The sequence below is a fragment of the Triplophysa dalaica genome, chromosome 17 (assembly GCF_015846415.1).
Source record: "Triplophysa dalaica isolate WHDGS20190420 chromosome 17, ASM1584641v1, whole genome shotgun sequence".
NCBI classification, from domain to species: Eukaryota; Metazoa; Chordata; class Actinopteri; order Cypriniformes; family Nemacheilidae; genus Triplophysa; species Triplophysa dalaica.
In genome coordinates, this window is record NC_079558.1 from 18,176,174 (window position 1) to 18,195,353 (window position 19,180).

General features: G+C 39.5%; 3 protein-coding genes across 3 annotated transcripts; 1 reads left to right on the forward strand and 2 right to left on the reverse strand.

The window, feature by feature from the left end:
* Positions 1 to 2,891: 2,891 nt before the first annotated feature.
* Positions 2,892 to 7,256, reverse strand: g6pc1a.1 (glucose-6-phosphatase catalytic subunit 1a, tandem duplicate 1). The gene is made up of 5 exons (XM_056772055.1): positions 6,875 to 7,256; positions 6,322 to 6,431; positions 5,175 to 5,280; positions 4,931 to 5,046; positions 2,892 to 4,847 (listed from the first exon to the last, which is right to left on the reverse strand). Exons 1-5 carry the CDS (start codon positions 7,090 to 7,092, stop codon positions 4,351 to 4,353), a joined length of 1,047 nt encoding a protein of 348 aa, XP_056628033.1. The 5' UTR covers positions 7,093 to 7,256; the 3' UTR covers positions 2,892 to 4,350.
* A 1,989-nt stretch (positions 7,257 to 9,245) lies between these two features.
* Positions 9,246 to 11,572, forward strand: g6pc1a.2 (glucose-6-phosphatase catalytic subunit 1a, tandem duplicate 2). Its single transcript, XM_056772184.1, has 5 exons — positions 9,246 to 9,522; positions 9,600 to 9,709; positions 9,783 to 9,891; positions 9,971 to 10,086; positions 10,819 to 11,572. Exons 1-5 carry the CDS (start codon positions 9,293 to 9,295, stop codon positions 11,319 to 11,321), a joined length of 1,068 nt encoding a protein of 355 aa, XP_056628162.1. The 5' UTR covers positions 9,246 to 9,292; the 3' UTR covers positions 11,322 to 11,572.
* Positions 11,573 to 12,431: 859 nt separating this feature from the next.
* Positions 12,432 to 17,154, reverse strand: aarsd1 (alanyl-tRNA synthetase domain containing 1). The gene is made up of 12 exons (XM_056771393.1): positions 17,030 to 17,154; positions 15,951 to 16,079; positions 15,710 to 15,869; positions 15,422 to 15,479; positions 15,186 to 15,342; positions 14,943 to 15,059; positions 14,718 to 14,848; positions 14,577 to 14,643; positions 14,416 to 14,507; positions 14,211 to 14,265; positions 12,991 to 13,085; positions 12,432 to 12,827 (listed from the first exon to the last, which is right to left on the reverse strand). Exons 1-12 carry the CDS (start codon positions 17,066 to 17,068, stop codon positions 12,689 to 12,691), a joined length of 1,239 nt encoding a protein of 412 aa, XP_056627371.1. The 5' UTR covers positions 17,069 to 17,154; the 3' UTR covers positions 12,432 to 12,688.
* Positions 17,155 to 19,180: the final 2,026 nt, after the last annotated feature.

Consider the following 19,180-nt stretch of genomic DNA (forward strand, 5'->3'; position numbering starts at 1 on the left):
TTAAAACATCCATACCACTTTCTTCCCAGTGAAATTAGAAATGATAATTCGTTGTTTTCATGAAATATTGCAGCATTTATAATCAAAGTGGGTAATTTTCTTTAAAAAATTCATGTACCCTCATATTCTTCAGTTAAAATCTGAAAATGGACTTCCGCCCTGAAATGACTATACATCTCAAATAATGTAAACTAGACGGCTTGGGCGGAGCATCCGTTAACTCCTCCCCTTCATCTCTCAGTCTGCTGCAAGTTTCATTTCAAAATAAATGCAACAGCTGTTTTTACACAACCAATGAATTTGCATGGAAAAACACAAGTCACACCCACTAATTTTCACTTGGAAATACAGAACATTTACATTTACATTTAGTCATTTAACAGACGCTTTTATCGACTTACAGTGCACTTATCACAGGGACAATCCCCCTGGAGCAACGTGGAGTAAAGTGTCTTGCTCAAGGACACACTGGTGGGGGCTGCTGGGATCGAACCAGCAACCTTTTGATTTACCAGTTCAGTGGTTTAACCCACTAGACCACCATCTCCACAGAAGTAAAAACGATAGGAACTTCTGGTTCAAGTGGACTTTAACATTGTTTTGGCCATATACATATACTGTATATAGCCTTTTGTAATACATTTAAATATGTTAAAATATCTAAATACATTTGAATTTTATAAATGATTATTAAATTTGAAAAGCAATTCATATTGTTTTAGAGCATTGAATGTCTTGTTTCTATGCAGACAGAATACATCATGTGGGCTCACCTTTGGTCCCCTCTGGAAGCACAGTAGGTCTGTGCACTTCTGTTACTCATGGAGAACTGTTGCTCAACACTTCTGATGTAGCATCTTTCATTCAATTATGTCATCCGAGGTCATGACCCCGTCAAGTGGACCTATACGTCAATGTGTGTCTATTCCTGTGCTGTTTTTCATCAGATCATTCATGCAATAGGAGAAAAACATCTTGCTAAAGTTGATCATATCTGGTTTATCAGTGAGCAGAGAGGAAGAGACCCACGGGAGCAGCACAGAGATAACAGCCATAAACATGAAGAGATGTAGTTCAGAGAGGTAAATGACATGGTCACCATGACTGCATTTGAGATTAATTGAATTAATTTGATCATTTATTTATTATTCTACAAATTTATATTATAAATTAAAGAGTCGGTTTAGCAATCAAATAATTAACACCATTCATACAAATATTTGTTGTTTCAGGTATGATTTGAGTTCTATTAAAACTGGACACTCCTACTTTAATTTACCTTTATTTTTGGGGAAGAAATTAAATGTTTCAGTCATTGCAGTTTCATCAAGACCTACAACATGCAAGTAAAAAGTTTGTCCATCCATCCATACATCCATTTTCTACCGCTTATCCGGGGCCGGGTCGCGGGGGCAGCAGTCTAAGCAGGGATGCCCAGACTTCCCTCTCCCTAGACACTTCCTCCAGCTCTTCCAGGGGGACACAGAGGCGTTCCCAGGCCAGCCGGGAGACATAGTCCCTCCAGCGTGTCCTAGGTCTTCCCCGGGGTCTCCTCCCGGTGGGACATGCCCGGAACACCTTCCCGGGAAGGCGTCCAGGGGGCATCCGGAAAAGATGCCCGAGCCACCTCAGCTGGCCCCTCTCGATGTGGAGGATCAGCGGATCTACTCTGAGCTCCTCACGAGTGACCGAGCTTCTCACCCTATCTCTGAGGGAGCGCCCTGCCACCCTGCGGAGAAAGCTCATTTCGGCCGCCTGTATCCGGGATCTTGTCCTTTCGGTCATGACCCACAGCTCATGACCATAGGTGAGAGTAGGAACGTAGATTGACCGGTAAATCGAGAGCTGCGCCTTGCGGCTCAGCTCCTTCTTCACCACGACAGACCGGTACAGCGACCGCATTACTGCAGAAGCTGCATCAATCCATTCTTCCCTCACTCGTGAACAAGACCCCCAGATACTTGAACTCCTCCTCTTGAGGCAGGAACTCTCCACCAATCTGAAGTGGGCAAGCCACCCTTTTCCGACTGAGAACTATTTACTAAGCGAATAAAACCTACGAATGCAGAAACGTTGTTTGGAAACCATGTGGCACTCTTCCACAGACAGGGGATGGGTCGACCCAAACACAGAACTTGTAACCGCTATGAGACGGGAGTAGAATTTCTCCAGTTAAGAGTTGTTCTAGCAATGTAATAATGTTAGAGACGTTATTTTAAGGTAAACAAACTACAAAGTGTTGCTTTAAGATATTTTGTGCATAGTTACCTCCCACTGTCTCTTGATTTAAAAGTTTAATTAAATGAGGAAACTCGCATTAAGATGTGTTTTGGCAAGATTCTTTGACTTTGAAAGCTGCGATCTGTAACTTTTTTGGTTAAAAATAAACAAAAATGAGTTATAGAGCTAGTAATATAAAAACTCAGTTTTGAAAATCATCTCCTTAAATTACCTCAATTCACAAAGGTACACTTATTATAATGATTTATAAGTTGAGCAGTAAGATTTCACTTTTGTGTGGTCAAAAGTGACAAGTTGCAGCTTTAACTGAAATCTAATTTCTCATGACTTTTACACTAGCTGGTGGTTTGTTCTGGACAGTTCAGTATTACACACGTTTGACGTGTAACCTTCAGTGAGGGAGAACCAAACAGTGATAAGGCTGTTTGTGCACTCAGTAACAGGCCAAACTGTTTCTCCAGGCCAACAACCGCATAAACAAGCTGTTCTGCCCTTTGGCCTCCTAGACCGTCACAAGCCCACATATGTAATATGTATAAAAGAGAGTTCAAGAAAACTAGGTGATGCTGGTTATTGTTTAATGCTGACCTCAGGACAGAGAATTAATTAATTGATTTTAATGCAAAATATAACAACCGAAACAGAAAGGATTTGGCTTTTTTAACCCTTTTTTATTGCAATGCATAATAATAAATTCATTTTCATTATCACTACAACCCACTGCACACGAACATGAACAAAACTGCAGATAACTACAGACGTTGTTACAGTACAATATAAGTATCGCTGACACATGTTAGGTTGATTTACTGCATGCACATTCCTACGAAATAAAAAAAGGAAAACTTTGGCAAATTTCTGTGATAAGACCGTATTTTATAAAAGTATCAGTGATGTAACATTTAGCTCAACAATCTAAAAACAGTAAGTTTATAAAGTCTACTGTGTGTTATCTTCAGATACTTTCTGGTCTCTGAATGTTCAAATTCATGTTGCATTGATCATTAGCTAAAGAATAAGGGCTAAAGAATAAGGGCTGTGACAAAAAAAAGTGATCAAATTCAAATTAGTGTTTGTACCTTTTAAGAATTCTTTGAGGAAAAAAATGCCTGAGCATGAGCAGATGCAGGTGTTTTCCTTTACAGTAGCAGGGGAATTATTTCAGGTTAAAGGTTCTTTCACTCTCTTAAAGATGAATGATGTCAACAGCAGAAGTCAGCAGATCTATGTACAAAACAAGCATTTAATGTGTCTAATGTTCAAAGCATGACTGAGAGACCTTTGAACGCACCAGATGAATGAAAGCTATTTAGTGAATGGACCAGCCTTCTTCAAAACCATTCACAGATAACACGACATGCAGGGAGGGGTCAGAATAGGAGTATTGCTCACCAACAGTGATGGATCCTCATTTGTAAGTCGCTTTGGATATAAGTGTCTGATTGATGACATTGGCCAACATTCATTTAATTTGAAGAAGGCTGTGATGGTTCTTTAAGCCAAAGAAATGAACCACTGACATGAATGAGAGAAAGAATTTCATAAACCCAATACAAAATAGTTTGGGAATATGGTTTTAGAAGTGTAAAATACAGTCCAGGGTCTTAACACCTGCATGGGTCACAGCTCTGCTCTAAAAGATTCAAGATAAAGCTATTCCCCAGCTGACACAGAACGTTCTCTAAACGTTCTCTCAAAGTTCTCAAAAATGGAGGTAATAAGAGCTTTCAAACAACATAACATGTATTACTAAAAATGATAAATTGATAGTTGAATGCTTCAAACATGCAGACATAATGTTTTCTTGACTTGACAGCAATGTTGGAAAAACGTTGTTAGAACGTTTTCTTGTCAGCCTGGTTTGATTCTACACAGCTTTTAGGTAGGAAAACAAACAGTTCTGGCAATGTGTTGGCTCAGCTCTGGTTCCCAAAGTAAATCACAGCTTAGTTTGAACAACAGTTGCAATGATTTGTATGATTTGTTTTACAGTCACCCATCTGAGGTATTGTCCAACAGTCGTGCCACTGAAGCACTGAATCACTTTTACGTTGGCGATGCAAAACCGCACCATTCAGCAGCATCCGATGCACCAAGATAAACACCTCGTCACATGTCCTTTTTCTCTTCACTCCTTTGAAAAATCCAGGAGAATACGGCAGGAACGAGAGCGGTGGGCAGCACCGGGGCAGCGGCGCTCTTGCAGAATGACAGAAGGTAGAAAAGGAATTGGTTGGTCGAGGAAAATGTCAAGGAGTCCAGTACCTGCAGCAGTACCAATGATACACAAATACATCCCAACCTGAAGGAGGCGCTGTTGTTTACCCTTCGGCATGACAAGTGAAGACCGAGCCCCAGACCAAACAGCGTGCCCATGTTCCGCAGGAGGCTGGCGAAAGGGGTGGAGTCCATAAGGACCCATTCTGGATTGACGCACCACTTCTGAGCTTTCTCCAGCGTCCAGAGCAGATCCACACCCAGAACCTTTAGCAGCACGTAGAAGCCCATGGCGAAAGAGAGGAGGAACAGAGTCATGCTGATGTATTTCTTCAGACCGGCGCTGTAGATCCACTGCTGTCTGGAGAAGATTTCTGCCACAGTTAAACCTGGTAGGAAGAGAGCAAGAGCTCAGAAATGAAAGATCTGGTGTGGAAGCAACAAATCAAGACAGAATGAAAAAGAAACGTACCTAACATAACTCCGCTGATGACTTGGTGTGGAAAATGGGCTGCCAGATAAACTCTAGACATGCAAACCAGCAGTTCCACAAAGCCCAGCAGCATCCAGAGCATCAACTGTAAAAACCTGACAGCAGACATTACTGTCACATGTGATGTAAAACACAACATTGTGTACGGTACATGCTCATTGTCTTCCAATGAAGGTCACAGAAAGAGACGAGATGTGAAATGGTCTGCATGTGTCGTTCTCACCTGTAGCGCAGAGCTGGTAGTTTTCTTTCTGCACCAATGGAAATTAGTGCAGTGACCATCACATACCCAACTCCTGCCGAGCCCATGGCATGACCCGATGGGCTACCTTAAAACAAACCAACCAGACAAACATGAGCCTTGAAACTGAACGGACGTGTTTTCTCTCTGCAGAGCCCACACACCTTCATAGTGCCAAATTAAAGATCCAAAATGATCTGGTGTGATCTTGAACAAACCCAACGCCAAATACAATGCCAGTTATAGTGAGTTTTAAAAGCATGAAAGGAGCAGTTCACTTGAAAATAAACCCCAATGACTTCCCATAGTAGGGATAAAATGACTATGGAAGGTCAATGGGGGATTCTTTTGAAGTGAACTCGTCCTTGAAGGTCCACTAATTTAATTCAAGTTTATTTATATAGTGTTTTAATAATGTTGCATTTTTTCAAAGTAGCTTTACATGAAAAAGAAGAGACAAAAGAGGAAAATTAAGTAAAGAATGCAAACATAGAGGACCATCCCAATTAAAACAATGTTAATGGAATTTGCTGAATCTAATATCAGCAGTCTCCCAGTGAGCAAGCCAATAGGCAAAGGTGGCAAGGAGCCAAAACCAGGAGGACCAGTTCTCCTCTGGCATAATAATGAGCCATTTGGGTCATAAATGAGGTTAGGAATGAATGGACTCTTGGCAGCAGTATGTGTAATGGTACTATGATATGTAATACGAATGACTTTATTTAAAGAGGAATGATAACCAGGATTAGACCCATTGCCACACAACCTCTCCTTACATGACTCCACGGAGCAAGATTCGTTTAGAGATTCAATGTGAAGGAATTAGAGATTGCTCAAAGTCAGACGATTTTTTTCTTTTTGCAACAACGACCGACTGACTGTACATGATCCCATTTATTATGCCAATAAATCAATGAATGGACATGAGATATTGCTTTGAGATTAAATGGTTTTATAACATTAAAGCGTGTTACAGGACGCATGAAACCAGCACAGCTATGTGGAAAATTGATAGCATCTGTAAATTATACAGTTTAGCAGTCGTGAGATAAAATGATTTGAAATAGCGGTCATTGACCAATCAGAATCAAGTGTTCCGGTGAGCAATGAAATAATTCTTTGAAGATACCTGGTCCAGTTTCACATGTGATGGGGAACTGCTGTAGTTCTGGATGTTTGATGGGACCGTAAAATCTGGTCTCATGGACCCACCAGTACGGACGCTCGCCAAATAACACCCTGTCAATATCAAAACCAATTAGTCAACTTTATTTATAACTCATGTATATGTATGGTTTAAGTTCCTGGAGCTCAGTTGCAAAGTATTGCATTGCACAAAGGTTACGTGTTCAATCCTAAAGAAAAAACATACGATGTTGACCTTGAATGAAAGTTGCCAAATTCAAAAGTGTCAATTTTTTTTAATTCCTCATCATGTTTTTACTAAAATTAATGGAAATGCATCAATTGATCATTGAACCTTAAATCACGTGTAAGCGAACAGGACAAGAATAATAACATAATGCATTTGTAATGTTCGGTGCATTTCGGAAAGTATGTGCACCAAAGCATGTGCTTCATCTGTTTACTGAACTGCTTTCACTCAAGTTGAACGTTTAACATGACTGAATCAACCCGACTTTAAGTTACAACATTAAGAACCACACAAAAGAGCATCTCACCATTTCAGAACGAGGTTCAGCCAGTCTCCCACCACAGCCACCCAGATGAGTTTCACACCCACATCTCTCCGCAGATGAAACCAAATGGGAAAAAACACAAAGAAGGTGGTGTGGAGATCCGCCACCGAGGAGACCCAATGAAAGAGCTTCTCAAAGTTTCCGTGCTCCGTCTGAAGATGGACGGCGACGTTTACGCCCCAGCTGTGAAGCAGGTCCATGTCTGCAGGCTGAAATGAGGACGGAAGAGCACCAGAAGCTACACTGGAGAAACAGCGGCAGGCTGCCAGTACTATTGACGTCCAGTTTTCTGGACTTTATTCAAGGCTATCTTTGGTTTTGTTTGCATGTCTGCTGGAGAACTCGGGGGGCCTCACATCTCGTGACCTTCCACCTGTGATGATACCGATCAAATCATGAAGGGACACTCTGATTGGTCTAGTCCTCAGATGTGACCTCGGTGACGTCACGGTGATGAAACATTTAATGCAAACAGTTTTAAAGGATCTGTCTGTCAATAGGAAAAAAGTTGTTAGTACAACAAACCTCTATGATATCACTGAATCAATGATTATGTCTTTTCCTCTGATCCGTGCCATTTGTTTTGTTGACAGTCTCAGCATTCAGAATCTCAGAGAAGACAACTGTTTCAAACACTCCTAGGACATAAAGTGTTTCCTTTTTACTTTTATGGAACCTCCTGTCAGTATGTTTTTTGCGTATGTACTAATTGTAACACACATGTAAACAATGCAGTTCAATACAAACGAGAGATTGCTTATGTAAGCAGTCAGAGGAATGCCTGTCTGACAGCGATATGATTCCAGTAGTTTGAACAGGATGATTCTGAACTGTTTGCTTTAGTTCTGCAAAAGTAAAACATGACGTAGGCTAACAGATCAATCAGAGAAATGTTGTTTGTTCTGGACACTGTGAGAGAAAAAAACATATTGATTTTCAAACGTCAATCATAGCATTTCTATGCATTGCAAGAGACATTATTAATCTCAATTCAAATTTATTTATATTGCACTTTTTACAATGTGGATTGTTCCAAACAGCTTTACAGGAGAAAAAACAGAAAAACACAGAAAATGTAAAACCCAGCACAGTACATGGAGTTTATAGAACAATGAAAGACCATTCTAGTTAATAATGTCTATTAAATGCACTGTCCCGGTGAGCAAGCTGTGGCGAGGAACCCAAACTCCAATAATAAATAAATGCAGAAAAAAACCTGCGGGAGAAACCAGCCTCAGCCGGGAGGACCAGATCTCCTCTGACGTGTCACAGCTGCACTCAGTTACTTTGATTAAACGTTACTGAGTCAATGTTTATGAAGAATAGGGAGTTTACCAGTTGTGATTTAGGAAGTTTTGTTTGTTGAAACTCTTTGGGTCTCATAACCTCATATATAAGGATGACTGAGAATAGGCCCGCCTTCACTCCCATCCATGTGGATGAAATGAAAAAACATCATATGTCAAGATTATAGGCCTATTGGTTGTGAATCATATCATTGTACTTCAGTAATATACAGTAAAAAGTTTGTGATTTAAATGAAAACTGAATGTAAAATCCCTACTGCTGAGTGGTTAACCATAAATAGCACTCACAATGCAATGTAAGTCGCTTTGGATAAAAGCGTCTGCCAAATGCATACATTTAAATGTAATGTAAGATAATGATCATTTTTGGAAATATAAAGTATGATAAACAATATTTTGCATAACATGTGCCAACAAGATGCCACTTTTAAAATAATGCTAACATTTGTGGTAAAAAACAGTAAATAGATGTTTCCATGATTTACAGACATTTCTGGCAACCACACAATATTTTTTCCCCCTTAATTCTCTTGTTTTATACTACTTTATAAATCAGATTTCAATGAGATATTGAAAAAATTACAATAAAATAAAAATGAGAAACTCAACAGTAAAATCCAGACACATAGTGAAAATTACAACTACTAGAGGAAAATGCGTCTTAAAGTAATGTTTGTAAAAGAACTGGACGAGTTCAAATCCGAGTTCATGCTAACAACATAAAAATCTGACAATATTATGAAGATTCATACAAGAACAAGATTCATCCATAACCATACAAACAGATGTGTTCTTGGTGATAAAACACAATAGATATGCAGAAAGTCTGTAAACAGTGAAGTCACTGGAGTTCAGCGTTGTGTCCCCTCTCTCTCTCTCTCCTGAACTTGTTTGCGTGTTATCTGCTGGACAAACACTCTCTTAACTCTGACGGCTTATTTCTGTGTTCCTCTGTGTTTTATTACACATGTGCTCAAGGTTCAAAGATCGCTCTGTCCATGCGTTCTGGTGGTGGGTCAGCAGGTATAAAGCAGAGGCGGCGTGTGCAGAGTCAATCATACTTCAGCAAGCATTTGAATAAACCTTGAAAAATATGGACGGTGTGATGGACACGCTGCACGGGTTCGGGGTGAGCAGCACTTATTACCTGCAAAACCATTACAAAGACGCCCAGGGCTGGTTTCTCTTCGTCTCCTTCGCAGCCGATCTGAGGAACACCTTCTTCATCTTCTTTCCCATCTGGTTCCACCTGAAAGAATCCGTGGGCATCAAGCTCATCTGGGTGGCGGTCATAGGAGACTGGCTCAATCTGGTCTTCAAATGGTATAAGCGCAGTTTTTCCTTAAAGAGCAGGATTCTGTTAAAATCTCGTGACCTAATGATCACTTTTGTTTTTGAAGGATCTTGTTTGGAGAACGTCCGTACTGGTGGGTCCATGAGGCTTCTTACTACACAAACAGCTCCGCACCTCACATTGAGCAGTATCCCATGACCTGTGAGACCGGCCCAGGTGCGTAACACACACAAAACATTCCTCAACCTGCACGAAAAGCACAGCTTTGATCACTGGCTTCCTAATGCAGGTAGTCCATCCGGTCACGCTATGGGTGCTGCTGGTGTTTACTACACGCTGGTCACGTCCATCCTGACCATAATGCTGACAAAACAGAAGAAATCCTCATCTAAGAGCCTGTAAGTCTTTTAAATGTAATAAATGACTATATATATATATATTTCATGATATTTACCACCTGTGTGTTTCGAAATGCAGGTACTTGCGTACCTCGCTCTGGACGATGTTCTGGATGGTGCAGGTCTGTGTGTGTCTCTCACGAGTCTTCATCGCAGCTCATTTTCCACATCAGGTCATTGCCGGTGTCGTTTCAGGTCAGTGTCTCAGAAAACCGTCCCAGAACTCTGAACAAATGACAATTTCTAAACTGGTTTGACTCTCTGTCTTCTCTGGAACACAGAAGTCGAGGTTTTTCTCTCTCATGCACTCGTGAAAGTAAAATTTTTTTTGGCTGTGCGATTTATTGTTGCACGCATGGAAATGGTTACAAATAAAAAGGTTTTTCGATGAACTGAAAATGCTTTTTGTAATGCCATTGCTGAAAAGAACAGTTTTAGCAACTATGAGCAAACCCAAGTACCTGAGACTGTCAAGTGGCATAAATATCTCAAAAACACCAAAGATTCATTGTAAAAGTTGTATTTTAACGAATTCACGCTTCTAAATGTAGTAAAACGAAGTCAGAACTTTTATGTGCGAGTGCCCTGTTGAAAAGACCAGCAAATGCTGGTTTGGTACTTGGTATGTTTTGATGCTGGTATAAGCTGGTCATGTGCTGGTCAAATGTTGGTTTAATCTGGTCAAACCATCATCAAAACATACGTCACACAGCAAATACTGATCTTTTCAACAGGCTGTGCCTTTAAAGATGGCTTGTTCAACATTTAATCATGTCATGTCTGACTTTTCTCCAAAGCACCTTACAGACTTCATATTGCTAAATGACTAAATGTAAATATTGTGTGGGATTCAAACCACCTGGAACCCACAACACACATCTTAAGCCGAAAATACATGTGAAAGAACTTATTGTTGTGTTTTTGCAGGCATGATCGTGGCGGAGGCCTTTAACAGACAGCAGTGGATCTACAGCGCCAGTCTGAAGAATTATTTCAACACGACTCTGTTCCTCCTCTCTTTCGCCGTGGGCTTCTACGTGCTGCTGAAGGTTCTGGGTGTGGATCTGCTCTGGACGCTGGAGAAAGCTCAGAAGTGGTGCGTCAATCCAGAATGGGTCCACATGGACTCCACACCGTTCGCCAGCCTCCTGAGAAACATGGGCACGCTGTTCGGTCTGGGGCTCGGCCTTCACTCTCCGCTCTACACCGAGAGCAAGAAGAGCACAGGCGCCGGCGTCAGGACGGCCTGTATCGCCGCCTCTCTATTCCTGCTTCACCTGTTCGACTCCATCAAACCTCCCACACACACGGCCGCTCTCTTCTACCTCCTGTCGTTCTGCAAAAGTGCAACCGTCCCTCTGGCCACCGTCAGCATTATCCCATACTGCGTGTCTGGAGCTCTTGCTTTACAGAGCAAAAAACAGCTGTGAATGACTGAAACACATACAGCAACATTGTGCGTCTGTTGTTGTGTAAGACTTGTGAAAGAGTCTTTTAGGATTTTTATATGTTAGATCCTTTGGGTCTAAATGAGGTTTTGTATTTGACAAAACAAGTTCTTTTTTGAGAACCGAGAGAATAGAAGTGCAATCTTTAAGAGGACTCATTTTGTCCTTAACGTGTGTATTTTTTTTATGTTTTGAGTAATAATCTATTTTTTAATAAAATACTGAAAATAAAACTCATCCAGTGTTGGTTTCTGTTGCACATTAAAAACACAATCCATGTCCTCTATAATCTACATGCATTGGAGCATTATTTTAATAGCTTCAATTTATTTAATTTCACGATCATTTTTAAACACCCTGCTACGACTCTACATTGAGTTTAAAGAACAGTTCCACGGGACAGAGAATTAGTGTTCCAAACCCTGTATGACTTTTAATGCAAATGATGTTTAACGGATTTTTGTACAGTTACATTTCTGCCTGTTCCACACACAAAGCTTTCACTTCATATAACTTGCAATATCCACTTTTATTCACGAAAAAAGCAGCTTGATTTCAGGTTTGTTGAAAACAGAATGAGGGCAAGCTATTAATGACAGTATTATCATATTTTGATATAAAACTCTTCCTATATCTTTTAAAGATGAAGTATCTTTATATCTTTATTCCTAAATCTAATCTGTTCTGGCATTTTGTCACTGCGTACGTCATGACAAAAAATGGAACATTATAGGCCTGTAAATCACTAAAATGAAAATGTAGAAAACGTTGATGTTCATTGAAATTAAATTAAATATTGACCTAAACATTTTGGGGAAATATTAAACTAAATGAAAAATGTAAATGTTGCCTCAAAAATAAACTGAAATAAGTGTAAAGTACTAAAATTACAATAATAAACAAAATCAAAAATATTTTTTAAACAGCAGCATAAAAAATAAACAAATTAATTCTAAGATGTCAAAAGCATACATCAAAATTGCTAAAATTAACATAAACTATACATCTAAAAATAATAGCGAAATATGAATAAAACTAAAATCAAAGTATAATAACTGTGATGTGCATTAGCTCAAAGCAACAACACAAAACTTAATTGTTAAGGGACCTGCCATTTATTTCACACCAAACTAAGATGATGTTTTATATACAATAGTACAAGCATTTTTAAAAAGAATCACATTCTGTGATTACAGTAATGACTGTAGCTGTCAGGAGTCAAATCACTTGATTCTTAAGTGAATCTGAATCATCTGTTCATCTGAAGGTGTCAGTGTGTGCCGACTCAACTCCTTCACTCCTCTACCACAGCTGGTTTACACCTGTACCGCGGTGAGTTCACGGCCGGTTTACTCCTCTACCAATGCGAGTTTGCAGCTGTGCTCCTGAAGTAAAGCTTCGGCTTCCGCTCTCCTCACCAGACTGTTGGATTTACCCTGGTAACGTCCTGCTTTTCCAGCACCTTTACCCTGCAGCAGCTCGGACACCCTGTGCATCAGCACACACACAAAGACAGATCTGTTTCTTAAAAGAGCCACACCTGCTGGAGCATTTGCCAGGATATTGAATATATAGAGTTTGGAGAATAAATCCAGTTTGGAAAAGACTAAGGTTCGATCTATAAATAGATTCAAACGGACGTGTATCTTACCGAGGTCCTTGTTCAGTCACGATGTTCTCGGGCCCTGCGAGGAGGAACAGTCCTGCGCCCTTTTCCTCTCCTACGGTCAGAAAGATCATAGTGTCCTGCAAAATACAGAACAAAACATAAAGAGATACACAACATACTTCTTGAGGAATCTTAGAAAACAGAAGATCTGTATGGAGTAGCGGCTTAGAAATGGTCATTCGTATGCATTCACACCTCTAGCTCGAAGATGATGATGTCAGGGTAAAAATCAGACAATGATCTTAGACCGATTATGTTTGATAAGCTGATAACAAGTAGGTAATGTTAATGCGTAAAACAGTTTTCTTCTATTGGGGAAAGCTCATAAACGGCGTATGCGAAACGCGCTGGGCAGAAGTAGTTTTTTGCCAAATACTCGAAGGTTGAAAATATTTTTGACAAACTTTTTCCGTGAGTTATAGAGAGCGTGGAACGCGAATGTTCGCATTTGGTGTGAACCCAGCCATAACGTCTTTACCGGTTTTCTCTCGGTTCAGTTTATGTGCGCATGTCTTACCGCGCAATAGTAACACACGGTTCACACCAAACGCGAATTAAGCGCTTTGAGCAAGCAAATTACATATAAAGTCATTGCATAGATGTGACCTCGCGGCAGGCGGTGGAAATGACGCGAATCGACGGTGCGATTGTCGCGAACGCCCATCAACCTCGTCTTCCGCGAAGGTTGAAAATATTTGTCAGATCGCGTAGCTCACAAGAAAACTTTTTCCACAAGTAATAAAGAGCGTGAAACGCGATTGTTCGCGTTAGGTGTGAACCCAGCATAAAAGTCCCAAACAGAAGTAATAGTAAAATAACACATAAAAGACCGCTCTCGAATCATGCAGTTGATGTAGAAACATCAAAATGAAGAACTATTGTTGAATATGCATATTTCGAATAAAGCTTCTGACTGTTTTTCCTCTGCATTTTTAAATACTAAACACACTATTGATGGTGACGTCACTGCACGCAAGAATCCCGGAGCATTTGCATTTACTTTTTACGTTATTTACACACCCAAAACGCTTAATTCTCGTTTGGTATGAACCCAGTGTCAAACTCCCATGTAAACGTTGTGTTCTGTTGAGCCGGTTTATTACTTTTTAAGCAGTTTGTGATAGATATCCGTTTATTTGACGCACGCATTGTAAATTCTGCTTCACTAAAACCGCAAACAAAAACATCCAAACACAGTTTACCTGAAATCCAATTTCATTTGCGATGATGTTCATGAACTCATTGTCACCATCTTTGCTGTAAAGATGTTAGAAAGTGTTTAGGTCAAACCAAATCAAGTGTTATTTCTCTCACCAAATATTCCATTTTACTCAAGATTACAGTTTACGTTGTCTTTCAATAACATTTTGTTCATGAGACCGTAAAATGAAAGTTGTAATGACACACTTGTGTAAGCTGAAGAAGTGTCCTCTGTCTGGTTTGTTTTTGAAGTTCTGCGCTATCAGAACAGCCATGTCCCTCAGGACCGTGAGATGACTCTGAAAGAGAAAAGCCTTTTGTCTTCTGCCGCTAAAAATGCCTCTTCACATTTCTCTCTGAAGCTTTACCTTCTGGAGACGCTTGACTGTCTTCTGTAGTTTGTCCACGGCGTCGACGTGATCCTCTGCCCCTGTTCTAACACACGACACGCTAACATTAGCACATGCTGGAGGAGATCCGGAGATGAGCAGATGATGATGTGAACTCACTTGAGGAGGCCTGTCAGAGACTTCTCAATGCTGTAACTCCTCTCTGCGTATTTCAACACTCGGTTCCCCGCCATAAACATCAGGTTGGTTTTATTTTTCTTGCCTTTCTCGGTCCCCAGAATCTTTATAACCTGTGGAGCGCATACACACGGAGACACAGCTCTGAATGACACAGCAAGATCACGTGTGCAGGAAGTTAAACTGACCTTGAGGTGACCTGCTGACCTGTAGGTGACTGAGATTAGAAACGTGAGTCCCACAGCACATGTTGGCATCTACACCCTCAATGTCAATGACTCGGATGGGTCCGGCATGATCTTCAGGAAGTCCACGACTTCTCACCTGTGCCAACAACGTTGTCGTTAAAAACTAGCCGCATGAGCTTATGCCGCCATCATTTGACCGCTAATCTGACTCAAGATCTGAAATGATCGCTTGTCACGGGTGATTTTTTAAGTGCACGCTTGCCTTCTCTACAGCAGGATCATCGGTGGACAGGAGATGGACAATGACTGGAACGTGAGCTCGGATCTTCTCATTTACAGCTGCCTCCAGAGCCTCCATCTCTCCGGGCTTCGCTGCCGCCGTGTCCAGCTCGATAGAGCTCCGCTGACGACCCAGCTCCCTGCGTCAATTCACAACCAGCGGGACTGATTCACATCTCAACGTCTCGGTCTAAACCTGAAAAGTTCTGTTGCTCTTACCAAGAGGTGGTTTTGTATCCGAACATCTTGTCTGCTAAAGCCGTGATTAAGTGTTGTCCTTTAAAACACAATAATACACAAAGAAATCCGTTTGTGCTGTGATGCATTATAAACAAATGGTTTTGTCACCGTTTTCTCAAATGAAGCAAGATTTCAAGTAGAATGTTGAGATATTGAAAATCACCACCTGATTCGCCATAAAAACGAAATAACACAGGTTTGGTGATGAGTACATAAAGACAAAGGCAACTTGACACTGACGACAAAGTCTGTCCGTTCCTCCCTCACCTGTATGCTGCTGCATGTGGTCAAAGCGTCTCTCCCAGTCGAGCTTGATGTGGACCTCCTGACCCTCCTCCAGAGCAGACGTGATGAAATGCACAGCTTCAGTACCCTGCCTCATCACACGCAGGACAGGGACGCCCGCGATCGTCCCGAGATCATCAGGCTGGCCGCCAAAGAGAATACAACAATCATAAATACAGTACGTGCATGATCTAAACGTTGTGTTGAGTCACATGATGCTCACCTGCCCTCCGCCCTCTGGAAACAGAATAGTGTCCTTCAGCTTCACATTAAACCCCTTCACTTTCTCTTTCTTACCGTTGTTTTCAAGTTTTAAGTCCACAGGCTCACATGACACAACAGACGTGTCAAACTGTAAACAGGTAGAGTATAACAAAATGAACAATATTCCAACATTAAAACAAGTCAACACTTCAAACAAGATCATTTTAGGACACATTTTCAGTGCTTGAAACTACTACACTTTTAAAGTCAATTTTTGTGAAGCAGATTTTTCAATTCTTTTATTTCGCGTTTACTAATAATATTTGTTTACTGATTTTTAAAACAAATACATGACATCACAGTCCTAACTAATAAGGGAATAAAAATAGCAACGTCAGAGAGCTGACGCATAATTGTGCAAAACAAATATTATGCGAGTCAAAGACGATAAAGGGTTTAAGCACAAAAACATTACGTGTAATACTGCTTAAGATTGTCGTTGTTAAAAATAATTGCATTTTTGTTTGAATTTTTCTGAGCCAAAAATAAATATAATAAAATTTTCCCTGATTTACAGAAGACACTAAAATGTCATTCACTGTACCAATCTTGTCAGTCATATTTACAACAAAACACAATTTACGACATAATAAAAGACTAATTACTTTTACCCCAAAGGCTAATAAACTGTAATTTTTCGACATGTGCCACTGTCTTAGGTTTTGCACATTTGTCAATAAGAGTATTTTACTCATTTAAAGCACAATAAAATGTAATAAACTCCCTCATTCTTTTATATATTTTAATATGTGCAGGTCACAATAGGCAATTTGGATTGGTACATAAAAACATTTGTCAGATATTGAAATGACATACACCAAATACTCAATTTATAAATATAAACCAAAGAACACATATGAATACTATAATGTTACTTAACCTAAAACTGTAATCGCTGTCTGTGCAGACTTCATTGAGTCAACTGTGTGTGTCTGTGTGTGTGTGTGTGTGTGTCTGTTCATTCATTCAAATAAAGCCCATCATACATTGCGCTGGAATAACAAACACTGACATATAAACTACGACATGTTCACATACCTCCTGCATATAACTGTCTCTTTGACACTGAAAAGCCATTCTGCGTACAATTCATGTGACATGAAAACGAAAGTCTTCACTACAGTAATGCGACGCAAACACGCATTAAGACATTTCAAAATAAAAGTCTCTGGACAGCAAAATACAAGCTCACGCTTGCTTGTTTTTCTTGATATATTCTAGCGGGTGTACATGTGTACTTATGTTTAGGCATGCATATATATGCTTATACTTTTCTCATGACACAATGGCAGTGAAAACATAATTAGAAACAAATGTATAGTATAATGCAATGTAAGGCGCTTTGATAAAAGCGTCTGCCAAAAGCATGAATGTAAATGTAAACATTAATATACCGAAACTAAATTTGAACCTATATATGCGCAATTCCTTTAAAGATAAAATATATACGATAGTGAAAATGTTAATGGTTAAAATGATGCCAGTTTATATCTGGAATCCCTGAACAAAACTCGAAAAATGACAATTATTTATTTCAGGCTGCAGAGATAATGCTCCCACATTGGAGGAACTCAAAAACAATGCCTGGAACCAAAGAAAAAAAGCAGACATCATTCTGAAGAGCTTACAAGCCTCAAATGATCGACCAATAAGTGGCACAGATCTCTCTTCAAATTTGAAAAAGCATTTGTTTTATTTTTACTGCATGATCTTTCATAGTCAGGTAAGTGCCATTGTCTGCATTCACATCCATAATGGTACATATTTCTCATAAATGGACACATAAAAATGAATATAAAGTAACTATTTTCTGTTCTATAAGTTGCATTCCTTCTCCATTCATTGGGTATTTTTGCTACAGGATTGTACAAGAAATTCCTCAAAGTTTATCGTTTACCGCATCCTTTTTTTGTCATGCATGTTTATTTCCCTTTATTAAATATCACTTTTTTCATAGACTGACATTTTTTTTATGTTTAGACTCTATCAAGGGTTCAGTAATATATTAACAGATGGTTCAATATAATCGTGACAAATTCATTCTATGAGCATTTATATGTCACGTCCTTAACGCTGGAATTGCCCAACTACTTCAGCAACAAAAAGGAATCGTTGATCTGGATGAGAAACACATAATTGCTGAAGACTACAAGGTATTAAAGAATGTGAACTTCTTCAACAAATGGCCTAACGTCTTTAGAGCATACAGTATAACCACTGTACTGTGTAATATCTAATACAAAAATACATTAATGGCATTGTTGTTGAGTACATCCAAACCCTCTGGTTGTGCATGTAAGTTTTCTGCTTAAATCCACACCTGTTCTACAATTCAGCTCAGGCAGGTATAGAGTGAGATTAGTGCTAAGCACAATAAATAATCAATAATGCAATTTGATATACAGTAAACAATTGTAATTTCTGATATGATGAATATTGCTTTTCAGCATGATATTGGAACCACATCCCTCACTAATTAATTTCAAGAAATAATAAAAAATGCATTGCTTGATCTTGACGGGGAATCCAACATTCTTTATGCACCAACATTCATTTCCAGTCTGGCCAAGTACTTTCTCCCACATGCCACCCTGTGGTCGGGAATGATGCTAAGGTAGTTTTAAGTCATGTTAATAATTTTATTTAACTTCTTAATCAAAACACCAGTACACTATTTGCATCCAGTTCTTTCACAATGTTTACATGTACACCTCTCCTCAGTAAGCCCTTATTCATGAGTCTATGACAAATGGTGAGAGACGAGTTACCGAAGTTTTGTCTAGAACAAGAGTTAGAATTACAATAAACTCACAGAATAACAAAAGTGATGCTTTGCAAGTAAAAAATAAAGCAGAAAGGTATAGTTTTTACAGAATGGAAATTTGACAAAAATTCACCAGTTCTTTGCATGTCTTATTCTCTTGTAGAGTGCACTCAAATGCTTGTACACTGGACTTGACCCATGGCGTCCTAATACAAGTTAGTTTATTGTGCAAAAGAGCTGTGTGAGAGTCTGTACGATTTACACACAAGTTATTGGATGATTTTATCTATTTATTGATCTATTTGTTGTGTAAGTGCTTATTCAATTTAAATATGGTTATAAAACTTATGGTTTTAAATACTGTTTATTTATAAAAACAACACAGAGAACCGCTTGACTAACAGCAAACTCTTGTCTCTCATATA